General features: G+C 39.3%; 1 protein-coding gene across 1 annotated transcript; it reads left to right on the top strand.

The window, feature by feature from the left end:
• Window positions 1-1,576: 1,576 nt before the first annotated feature.
• On the top strand, window positions 1,577-10,681 carry LOC122289243 (two-component response regulator-like APRR1). The gene is made up of 4 exons (XM_043096220.1): window positions 1,577-1,588; window positions 3,013-3,174; window positions 8,518-8,600; window positions 9,781-10,681. Exons 1-4 carry the CDS (start codon window positions 1,577-1,579, stop codon window positions 10,679-10,681), a joined length of 1,158 nt encoding a protein of 385 aa, XP_042952154.1.
• Window positions 10,682-12,538: the final 1,857 nt, after the last annotated feature.

Here is a 12,538-nt window from a genome sequence, read left to right as displayed (position 1 = left end):
GTCGACCATTTTCAGATTTTGGAGAAGGAAGGGTCCGTCGCTTATAGAATTACTTTGCCAAAATATCTTGGGGATATTCATGATGTCTTCCATGTATCATCCTTGAAGAAGAGTTTTGGACAACAAGAGCCGCGCTTTGTCGACCCAGAGAGTATTCAGTTGCAACTTACTTATGAGGTCGTTCCTTCACAGATCATGGATTGGAAAGAGCAACAATTGAGATCCAAGACGATACATCTGGTAAAGGTGGCATGGGGGGATCCGTTAGCTCAAGATTTCTCTTGGGAGCAAGTAGCAGACATGAGGGAGCAGTACCCCTATTTGTTTGAGTAATGACGGTACGTTTCTTAAACTTGGTCTCAATGGAATCATGTGGCTTGTTTCAAGTTAGTGTTTGATTTCGCAAATTTCGAGGACGAAATTTGTTTTTAAGGGGGGAAGGATGTGATACCTCGTTTTTACGTGTATTTTCACTGAAAGAATTTTTTAATTTAATTAATATATTAGTTCTTTTATTTTAAATTATTGTATTTTAATTGGTTTTATTTTAGTTTGGTATGGTGTTTAATTTATTTTAGTCGTTTTATGGTTTTTAAAATTTTTTTCGTCGGATCAGTTTTTGGGATTCCGAAGGTGGGGATTGGACCTCATTTTCTTTTTCCATCTTTTCTTTTCTCTTTTTTCTTTTTCCCTTTTTCCTTTTTTCTTTTTCCTTTTCTTCTTTTCTTCTTTCTTTCTTTTTCTTCTTCTTCTTTTTTCTTCTCTCCCCGCACGCGCACGAGCTCTCTCCCTCTCTTCCCGTCGCCGTCCAATTGAGCCACCAAGACCCACCACCGCCGAGGACGTGGCTGACACCACCCCCACCAATCAACTCCCCTCCGGCCAGCGCACCACCCCACCAATTTTCAACCCCATCCGAGCCGCCATTAACCCCCTAGAGCCCCACCTTTCCGCACGGCTTTTGGCCATTTTCGACGCCGTCGCTCCACCTCCAGCCACCATCTTTTTACCACATCATCCCCTACCTCTTGCCATCCTAACCCACCCATTTTCGGCCCCGATCCGTTGCTGGAGCAACTCCCACAAGCTCAACTCCGATCTGCCCCTTTTTGCGCTTCCACCGCCATTTCCATCGCCACCCACCGCCAAAACTCACTTCATTTAGTTTCATAAAAATCTCTAGACCATTCCCTATCAATTTTGTGTCTTGGTTTATCCCAGTTCGAAAGAGGGTAATTTACAACCCACGACCACAGTGTAAAATAAACTGTTACGTTGTTTTTTCTCCGTCGTTTGCAACGTCGTGATCCTTCAAAAAATACCTTATAGCGCTGTAAGTATTTTCCAAACTCTATTTTAGATTTAAATATATTTTTACTCTTACAATAAATTATTTGACCGGTTGGTTGATTCCGGACTGAGTCTGAGGAGTTCGGGGGTCGGATGGATGGAGGACGGAGTTGCTTGGTTTTGTTGTTTTTGTGATTGGTTGGATAATTTGTGTTTTGAGACGTGCATTGCATGATGCATTCATGTGCATTTTATTTAAATTGAGAAAACTGGCTTTTTCGTGTAAATGGATTTTCGGGTGCGTGTGTATCACGACCCCAAGCCGGGATGGGGTATTATCTCGGTGGAGCTCCTCTGGTCACTCGAGAGTGGATAATACTGAGTGACAGCCCCTGGGTTGTCGCAGGGCGACGACCGGATCGCACGATACGGTAACGCTGTCGTGTCGACTCCGTGGTCCGTAGAGTGGCAAGGACTAGAGGATGGCCTGGCTAGGTACGCGCTGGGCACGAGTCTAGACATCGCTGGTTTAGGTGTCACACGCATAGTCGTTACCTACGATGTGGCACAAAGCCAGGGTGTGCGGATGATCCCTAGGAGAGATCATGGTGCATGCATAATTGGATCATTTTTATGGTTTTCGGATGTGGGCCATTTTCTGGAAAAATGGAGAGGTTTGGTTTTGAGGCTTTTGATCCATTTTCTGGGAAAATGTGTGGTAGCGGTTTTGGGCCATTATCTGGTATAATGGCGAGGATGTGTTGTGGCTTTTGATCCATTTTCTGGGAAAATGGTGGTAGCGGTTTTGGGCCATTATCTGGAATAATGGCGAGGAATGGTTTTTATGTTTGGGCCAAATGAGTTTTTGGCGTGCGTGAAAAAATTATGATTTTATGGGGCATGTGCATTGGTTTTTCTTTCATGCATATTGTTTGAGTTTTATATGTTTTTATCTAGTGGTGTTTGGTTTTTACCTACCTGCGGTACCATTTTTGATTCTGTAGATTTTGTTACAGAGTTCGAGGAGGAGGAGGAGGCTGAGCCCGAGGATGCGGCTTCGCCGGAGTTCTGAGTGAAGTTTATGTTTTGTATTTGGCTTTGAAATAATATTTGTGTTTTGTAATATTTTATTATATATGTTTTTGAACAGTTTTGTATTAAACAAGAAAAATTCTGGTACTTAGTCATGACTTTCGTTACCCCCTGCGTATTTCTTTTTGCACATTCGTTGCTTATGCACACACTTGGCACACGTCGTTAGGGTGGTGACCCGTGATGTCATCATCCGGACGTCTCGATTTCCCCGTATCCGTGCGTGGGGATTTGGGGGCGTCACAAAAAATATTTCAAATTTTTAAAATTTTCATTTAATGATTACCTAATCATTATTTAAACAAAAAAATCGTACAACTTTTACAAACTTCAAAACAAAACATAAAAATCAATACAAGTTTAACAAACTTCAAAACAAAAATTATATTCAAACAATTTTTTAAGTTTATAATGTTTTTATTCAACTTTTTATCTCTCCTTTCCCAAAATCTAATAAAACATCTTCACTCAACCATTTCACTACTATTCACAAAATTTTAAGACTCCAAGTGTCCAAACATGCCCTTATACTCCGGGCCCCACCTTCATATAGTTCATTTATATGTTTATGTTGGAAGGTTTATATAGAAAATCATTATTACTTATAGAAAAAAAAAATTATGTTGGCAGCTACTGGCAGAGAAGAACATTTTAAACTATGACTTTGATATAGTGGCATCAGACCCTAGTGATGCTAATACAAACAGTACTTTGTTCTCGGATGACACAGATGAAAAATCTCGGAGGAGCACCAACTCTGAAATGGGATTTTCAACCCATCAGGAAGATGAGGTAAGTGTAATAGGCTTGGAATTTGGTTGCTCAAAATTATAAGATTACCCATGCACTGTATAGGCTAAAATGCAAATCTCTGTGGAAATACATTAGGGCGCTTTTATCTGCTCCTAAATTATCTGTGCTAAAAAAAATTATTTAGTTTCTTGCATGTATTTTTTTGGGCAAGTGATTTCTTCGAATAGATTATTATTTGACTCATAAAAAAGAAATAATATATTATTATTTGATATTGCAGTCACTTGGTGATAAAAATTTATCACTGAAGTGCATTATCTTTCTTCTGTTATCTTCCACTTGGGATGTATTTGGTAATTTTGTGTATATTTGTTTTTATAGTTAATTAAGAATTTTATTACCAAGCATAGGCACAGCCCAAGTACACAGAAAGTATACAAAGGAAATACCTACTACACACTAGAAAGCAGGAAAATATGATAGAATTTTGTGTATATGTTTATAACGTACACTAAGATTAATATTTATTTAAAATAATTATTTATCAAAAAAAATATTTATTTAAAATAAATCACACATTATACAGAACAAAATCCTAAATGCATCCAGTATAAGATGTATACAACTGTGTAGAAAGACCAATCAATGGAGAGAACTCTACATGTAGATCTTTCGATGAATTGTCCATCTTCTTGTTGATTGTCTATAAAGTTAAGAAATGTGTCACCACAAAGGCTTTCAGTAATAGAGGCAAGTTACTTTTATGCTCATGGTGACTTTGACTGGATTTTTTGCCAAGCCTTGTGAAGACAGATAAGTTGGAACAGAAAACTAACATGCACATAAACTATCCATTTGAATGCATCAAAAAGGTTGTTGGTAGTATTAAAAATGATGAATTAGTATCACTTTGGTACCCAAGGGAGTTCCTAGGTCTGCTTGAATAGTTGTCAGAATTTGAAGGTATAGATAGTCCTTCTTCAGAGGAGTAGGGGATCAGCAGTAGAGCAGAACTTACATATCTGATCTCAAAATTGCATAGATATATATATATATATATATATGAGAAATTTTCCATTCTATTTCTAATACTAGACTATTTGACCAAGAGCGTATAAAACCTACCATCAATGTTGGGTGCCGAGTTGGTGACTTGAGAATGGATTACTAATAATTGCATTTAAACTGTATCTTTATGAATTGATTAGGACTCATTCTCTTTCCCTTGGGTGATCTTATATACAACTTCTCTCTGAGGGAGACATTCAACATTCCAAAGTCTCATGCAAAAAGTAGATCTAGACAGTAGATTAAAAATAAAATAAAAATAAAAATAAAAACCTCATGATCTGAAATTAAGTGAGAAACTTGAGTATTACCCTGATTATTTTTTTTTATATAATTAATAAGAATTTTATTACCAAGAATAGGCACAACCCAAGTACACAGAAAGTATACAAAGGAATACCTATTGCACACTAGGAAACTGGAAACTATGACAGAAACAGATTCAATACATTATCATCATTCCTTACAAAGATCCTAGCCCACAAACTCAAAAGTAGAAAAGAAAAAATAACGAAAATCTTCAAAAGAACGCTCTTTGTCTTCAAAACATCTTCCATTCCTTTCCAGCCATAAACACCACATTAAACACAGAGGAATCATTCTCCATCTGGCAGCAACACATTTCCTTTCTCAAAACCACACAAACATGCAAGGAGATCCTCAACTTCCTTAGGCATCACCCAATATAAACCTGTCCAACCAATAACCTCATTCCACAAAGACTTTGCCACCTCACAATGTAAAAAAGATGATTTACAGATTCACCATCCTTCTTGCACATGACACACCAATCAGCTATACACAAACCATGTTTTCTAATGTTATCCGTGGTCAATACTTTTTCAAGAGCAACCACCCAACTAAAGAACGCCACCTTAGTAGGTACTTTCACCCTCCAAATGCTTTTCCAGGGGAAAGCACAGCTAGAGTGACAATTAAGCACCTTATAAAAAGAACTGACTGAAAACCTAAAATTTCCAGCATGATCCCACAATAGCCTGTCCTCTCTTCCCATCATCACTTTTGAGTTATAAATTCTTCCCGGAAAATCTGAAACAACATTCACTTCCCAGCATGATCCCTTGCAATCCTGTAAAGCAATGGAAAATCTTATTTAAGAGCTGATTCCCCACACCAAATGTCATGCCAAAAGAGAATCATCTTCCCTTCCCCCACCTTAAATTTAATATGTTTAGAAAACTCCCCCCAACCTTTCCTAATGCCCTTCCATAAACTCACCCCATACACTCCTCTAATTTCATTAGAACACCAATCCCCCCACCCACTTGCATATTTAACAGCAACAACATTCTTCCATAAAGCATCTCTCTCTTCATGGTATCTCCAAAGCCATTTTCCAAGGAGTGCTTTATTTATTTATTTATTTGATAAGTAAGAAATTTTATTGAAGGGAATGAAACTAGGTGAAGCCCATGTACACAAGAAGTATACAAAATGAGATACCTAATTACATTCTAGAAAGCTGAAAAAAAAAGACAAAAACTCATTAACATTCCCTCCCTTAAGAACAATAGCAGAAAACCACTGAATAAGAGAAAACACAAAGAAATTCCAGATTTCCCCCACTGCTCACTTCTTATTGTTGAAGCACCTATCATTCCTTTCCGTCCAAATGCACCACATTAAGCACAAAGGAATCATTCTCCATGCCTCTACCAGTTGAGAGCTATTATGATGCCTATTACAACGTGCTAATAAATCCACCACACTCTTAGGCATAACCCAACACAACTCCCTAGCCACTTCACAATGTAGAAGTAAATGGTCAACCGATTACCCATTCTTCTTACACATACAACACCACTCCAAAACGATCATACCACGTTTTTTTAGATTATCAACTGTCAAAATCTTCCCAAGTGCAGCAGTCCAAATAAAAAAAAAAAAAAACCACTTTAGAAGGAACAAGGACCCTCCAAATGCTCTTCCACGGGAAAAAATTAAAAATAATAATAATAAAAATAAATAAATAAATAAATAAATAAAATAAAATAAAATAAAAATAAAAAATAAAAAATAAAAACCTTGCTGTTGGGCATTCAGCACCTTGTAGAAGGAGCTAACTAAAAACTTATTACTCCCCCTATGCTTCCACAGCATACGATCTCTCCCAACCCCAGCTGCCTTCACTGAATACAGAAAACTGAAGAAATCTGCAAACACATCAAGTTCCCAGTCTTGAGCATTTCTATTGAAACAAATATTCTAGTGCACAGTCCCATTGTCACAACACAACACTTCTGAAACAGCAGCCTGCTGGTTTCCAGCCAAGCTGAAAACAGACGGAAAAAACATTGTTAAGAGGTCTCTCACCACACCATTCATCATACCAAAACTAAATGCTAACACCTTCTCCAACCTTAAACTTAATTTGTTTTGCAAAAAGGCTCCACCCCTTTCTAATATATTTCCATAAACTAACCTTTCTAATATATTTCCATAAACTAACACCATAAGACCCCCTCCCCTCCTTAGAACACCATCCCCCCCACTCACACCCATACTTCCGATCAGTCACCACTCTTCACAAAGAATCCCCTTCCTGATGATATCTCCACAACCACTTTCCTAATAATGCCTTATTAAAAAAACTCAAGTTACACACCCCCAAACCCCCATTAACAATCGGACAGCACACCCTTTGCCAACTCACTAAATGAAATTTATTCTCCTCCCCCATGCCTCCCCACAAAAAAGCTCTAAACAATTTATCAATCCAATTTGCCACTCCCACCAGTAATGGAAATAAGGAAAGATAGTAGGTAGGAAGATTGGAAAGGGTGCTTTTGATAAGGGTTAATCTACCCCCTTTTGATAAATAAATCCTCTTCCAACCTGACAAACATTTTTCAACCTTTTCTACAACTCCATCCCAAATATTCTTAGCTTTAAAAGATGCCCCCAATGAAGATATTTCATAGTAAGTGAAACTAACTTACAACCCAACAAATCCGCAAGAAATTTAATATTCCTCACTTCCCCCACGGGAACCAATTCCGACTTTCCTAAGTTCACCTTGAGTCCCGAAACAACTTCAAAACACAGTAAAACAGCCCTTAAAGCTTGAATCTGACTACTTTCGGCATCACAAAAAATAAGAGTATCATCCGCAAAATGTAAATGAGAAATTGAAGTCACCCCCATTACTATTATTACCCACCGAAAAACTAGCAAGAAAACCCCCACGAACTGCAACCTCCATCATACAACTCAAGGCCTCCATAACAATTACAAAAAGAAAACGAGATAATGGATCCCCTTGTTTCAACCCCCTCGAATTCTGAAAAAATCCACAAGAAACACCATTCACTTACACTGAGAACCAGGCACTTGAAACACAATGTTTAACCCATCCACACCACCTATCCACGAAGCCACATCTTCTAAGCATATAAAGAAGAAAATCCCAACACACATGATCATATGCCTTTTCCATAACCAGCTTGCATAGAACCCCTGGAATGCCTTCTCTCATCCGGCTTTCCAAACACTCATTTGCAACCATAACTGAATCCAGAATTTGCCACCCCCGAACGAAAGCATTTTGAGGTTTAGAAATGATTTTATCCATCACCATACCCATACGATTAGCTAACACCTTTGAAATAATTTTATAAATTCCGCCAACTAAACTAATAGGATAGAAATCTTTCTCACCCCCAATCCTCCACAAGAAACCGGTTGACACACCTTATTCTAACTAACCAAATGAAACCTCTTTTCCTCTCCTATTCCTCCCCATAAGAAAATATGATAAATTTTCTCAATTCTCGAGCAACCCCAGCCGGCAAAGGGAAAAGTGAAAGAAAATACCTAGGAAGATTAGACAGCGTACTCTTTATCAAAGTGATTCTTCACAATCAACCACTGACCCTTGATGTTATTTATTTATACTTTTCCATTTTCTGCAAGTCGCTGGACTGGGCTGGGCAAAGTGTTTTACTTTTCCCAATATGTCATCTGCTTTGTTAAAAACTCGGTCATTGTATTTTGATAAGTTTGCTTGACTTTTTAGGGTGAGTAGTCTTGGAAACTTACACCTTTCTATTTGAAAGGTAATGCATGAAATGATTTCCCATGAAAGTCGGGTTTTTTTAATGGTCAACAAAACTTTTTGGTTGAGGGAGTCATAAAGAGTGAAGGTTTACCGTGATATGGCTGCAATTCCATGCAATAAACCAAGATTATTTTATTTCCATGTAATTCCATACAAACACTACTGATAGTTGCAATGTCATACAAAGTCTGTGAATTGATGGCGTCAACATTGAATTATTTTGTTCCCCTTCTCAGTCTGCTGCTGTAGAGCCTCTACAAAATGATTTAATGGAATATCGGCCTGATGTGCCAGGAATTAGTGACCGACGAACTGGGGAGTCATTCCTCTTCTACTTTACCAATAACATGTGTGGGCGTGGGCCACCTTACCATGAAAAACTTTTTAGTCTTCTGTGTAGCAATTTAAATATCAGCATTGATTTTGTGTAATTTATTTGAAACAGGTCATTTAGTGTGAATTTATAAGATAACATGCATTTGTACCATTAAGTTTTGTTTTTTATTGGCACTGGGTATCCGGGAATAGCATCCCAACTAATCCCAGGGGTACACAGGCCCTTGCCAAGAAGTTTTTTGTAAGTGCACCTTGGTTAATTCAAGGGAAAATCCCTGTCCAATGACTCCTAGAGATTGTTTGCACCCAAGGGGATTTGAACCTTAGACCTAGGGGGAGCATATCCTCAAGCCCAAGGCCTTTACCACTTGAGCCAACCCCTAGGGGTTTGTACCATTAATTGACATTGGGTGAGTCTTTTGAGAATCATTTGGGCTGGCCACCTGTCCCACTGCTAATATGTACGATGGTTTTTTAGATTCACTTTCTCCAAAGCAAAAACAATTAACAATAACATCACTGTGCTTTTGTATTGTTTAAGCTTTCTTCATGTAGCATAGCAGTTTCATACATTTCTAAAGGCTCCATGATTTGCAAACTGGATGGCATCAATAAAGCCACATTAATAAGTCAAGCATCACTGTGTCATAGCTCTCTCTCTCTCTCTCTCTCTCTCTCTCTCTCTCTCTCTCTCTCTCTCTCTCTCTCTCTCTCTCTCTCTCTCTCTCTCTCTCTCTCTCTCTCTCTCTCTCTCTCTCTCTCTCTCTCTCTCCCCCCCCCCAAGGCTGGGCTGAGAAATTTTAAGCTCAGGCTTGAAATTGGATTTTTTTATTTATAAGACAAACTCTTATTATTAGGATTAATACAGGCGCTATTTTGTTTGGAAGATTTTTGCCCCTAGTTTATTGATATGCTTGATACAAATTGCCGACCCCACTTTTTCTTCTTGTATTTGGTCTGGCAGATCGTTGAATGTTTGTCATTGCACTGTCCAAAGAATTGATAGTAATGAGAAGTAAATATCATTTAAAAGCAAATGGATTTGATTTTCTGTGTGCCTTGTGTTTTCATCCTTCCAACTAGAAAAAGGTTTCTTTTTCTCCTTTTTTTTCATTGGTTTTTCTCTTTTGTTTTAAATTCTTATGGCAATGTCTTGCAGGACTATTTTGTTCTGGCCCAAAGAAGAATGAACTAAAGATTGGCAAGTCTTCTGCCTTTTTTACTTATGTCAAATCAAGCACAGTCAAAAATGACTCTCAAGGGGTCAATGACAATGCTGCTCAAAATTTGAGGATGGGAGTGAAACATCAAGGATTCAATCAAGGAATGGTTCAGGATCCCCATATACATGGAGATGAGGAGGCAGGGGAGAGCTATTCACCAGGAGATGATGGTCCACACAGTAGTGGTGTCCTGAATTCTGTTTCGATGGAGAGGTCTTGTACTCCGCCTATATCGATGGGACTCACGCAGCAAAGGGATTTCAAGAATGAAAAGTTCTCTCCAGTGCTTTCACACCCAAGAAATGAACATCAACTTGATGTTTCTGCTTTATTTGCACAAGCTGCATTTCCATTTTGCATTTCAGGAGTAGTAAACCAAGTTATGACATCAACAGCACAACTGTATCCAAAGAATCTTCATGACTTGCAAAGTCATGCATCTGAAGCTATGATGTCCCAGTACCATCATCTTTCGCAATGCCATCCCCATGTTAATGGAATGACATCATTCCCTTATTACCCTGTTAATATGTATTTACAAGCTGGTCAAATGTCTTCTTCGCATTCTTGGCCAGTTGAAGGTTCAACTTCAGTGGAAGTAAAATTGAATAATGTGGATAGAAGAGAAGCAGCATTGATGAAGTTTAGGCAGAAAAGGAAAGAGCGATGTTTTGATAAGAAGATTAGGTATGCCAATCGAAAACAACTTGCTAATAGAAGGCCTCGTGCTCGAGGACAGTTTGTAAGGAAGGTGAATGGTGTGAATGTGGATCTTAACGGACAACCTAGCTCTGCTAATTCTGATGATGATGATGGGGAGGATGAAGAGAAGGATGCATGATAGGATTAATCTCAAAATGCATGCTTAAAAAGTATGCTTCAGGATCTTGATGAATCGTGTGGTGCCCTGCAATGCGGCAGTTCCGCTTTTAAGTTTGTTAAATTTTGAATGGCCCCTTGGAGAGGTTCCCGACATCAAAAAAAAAAAATTGGGAATTTTCAGGCACCTTTAACTGTTACCGTGTGGATGCATGAGAAGTGGCTTCAGTCTTTCACCAAAAATGCATCCAACATATTCATCTAATTACAGGTGAGCAAGATTGAAGACACTTGATGAAGAATATATCATTCAATGAAAATGGCTTTATTGTTGTTTTTATCTCAAAAGAGTTGCAGGTATGTGCTTGAAGAATTTGAGGTCGAAATGACAAGAATATTGAGATCCTGAACTATCCTTTAACCCTTGGATTTTCTCTTTGCATTTTCTCTGTATAGTGCATTTCTGTAGTCATTATGTGTAGACAAGGAGTTGATAGTGGTCAATATTATAATGATTAGTTTGAAAGTATTTGTGTTTGCCCTTTGTAGGAGAGATCCGATTCCTAACACACTGATAGAGAAAGTTGATGAATACATCCTAGATGAAGACGCCTCCAACGCGCTTTGCAATCTGACTGGAAGGTTTTACTCAGGAGCTGGTGAGTTTGAAGGTAGTAGCTAATGGTAATCTCGAGAGGGTGTTCCATGGAGAGTAGCTTTTGGATTGAAGCGAAATTCTTTGTATTCAGAAGATTAGAAGGAAATCTCTTCTGTATTGTTGAGAGATGTAACAACTTTACCAAGGCTCTTTATCTGAGTAGGGAGATGGTGATCTGGTTGGCCAAGGTGCTTGAGGAAAGCTGGAAGTTAGTGAAAAGTAGGACCCCTTTTCAGACTAAAAGGGATGGTAGTAGGATTCTCCTAGCTCAAGTCTACCATAATTCGTATGGCAGATTTCTTAAACTCTTGGAGCTGGGCTCTGGTAAGGGGAATAGGCTTATTGTTATTCCAAAAGGGAAGACTGGAAGTGGATGGTCATGTTTTGCTAGAAAAGTAAGGGAGGTTGTTAGCTCTACTCCTTCTGCTCCGGCCCCTGGTTATAGAGCTGTTTTTACCAACAGCAGTAGAGTGGAGGCTTCCAAGGTTAACCAACAAAATTTGCCGTCGTACGTGGAGGTTCTTCAACAGAAGTCAGCACCAGTGCAGTATGGGGGAAGAAATTTTGAATTTAGGAAGGCTAATCCCATAGGAGGCTTAGGCCAAGACTTAAGAAAGGATAGCACAGCGGCGGGATGTGACCTTGGCTCTGACAGATGGGTTGGTGGCATGTCTGACCAGGAAGTGTTGAACTCGATGCTGGATATGAGAAAACAAATTACAGAGTTACAGGAGAAGATGGATTGTTTAATACGGGGCGTAAAAGGAAAAAAAGAAGTTGATATGGGTTTGGGCTCAGGCTCAATTCGTATGGGAATTGAAGGGGCTGGATCTGAAAGGGATGGGCTTTTAGGCCCAAGAGATGGGGCTCGAAATAAGTGGCCTCTGCCAGCAGCCCGTGATGGGCTTCAAACATATACTCGACGTGGTGGGCTTAAGCCCACGGGCCCAACCCAAGGCAGAAATGAGGTGCGACGGGAATGGAAGGCACGGCCAGGCTGCTTGGCAGGCCCCTCGTCTAACGCGATTCAGTCGGCGACGGCGACGGCGTTAATACTAACGGCGACGGCGTTAGTACCGACGGCGACGACGACGGCGTTAATACAGAAGGCGACGGCGACGGCATTAGTACAGACGGAACCGCCTCAGGTTGAAGATCCTTCACCTGTTGCGGTGGAAATCGAAATGCTTTCCTCGGCAGAAGTTGAGCTTGCAGGTGCCG

The sequence above is a fragment of the Carya illinoinensis genome, chromosome 12 (genome assembly GCF_018687715.1).
Source record: "Carya illinoinensis cultivar Pawnee chromosome 12, C.illinoinensisPawnee_v1, whole genome shotgun sequence".
NCBI classification, from domain to species: Eukaryota; Viridiplantae; Streptophyta; class Magnoliopsida; order Fagales; family Juglandaceae; genus Carya; species Carya illinoinensis.
Note: the sequence above shows the minus strand (reverse complement) of the source record. Positions and strands in the feature narration are given on the sequence as shown.

Coding starts and splice junctions, on each gene's coding strand:
- LOC122289243 (XM_043096220.1), top strand. Junction 3,175..8,517: donor CAACCCATCAGGAAGATGAG/GTAAGTGTAATA, acceptor TCCCCTTCTCAG/TCTGCTGCTGTAGAGCCTCT. Junction 8,601..9,780: donor AGTGACCGACGAACTGGGGA/GTCATTCCTCTT, acceptor TCTTGCAGGACT/ATTTTGTTCTGGCCCAAAGA.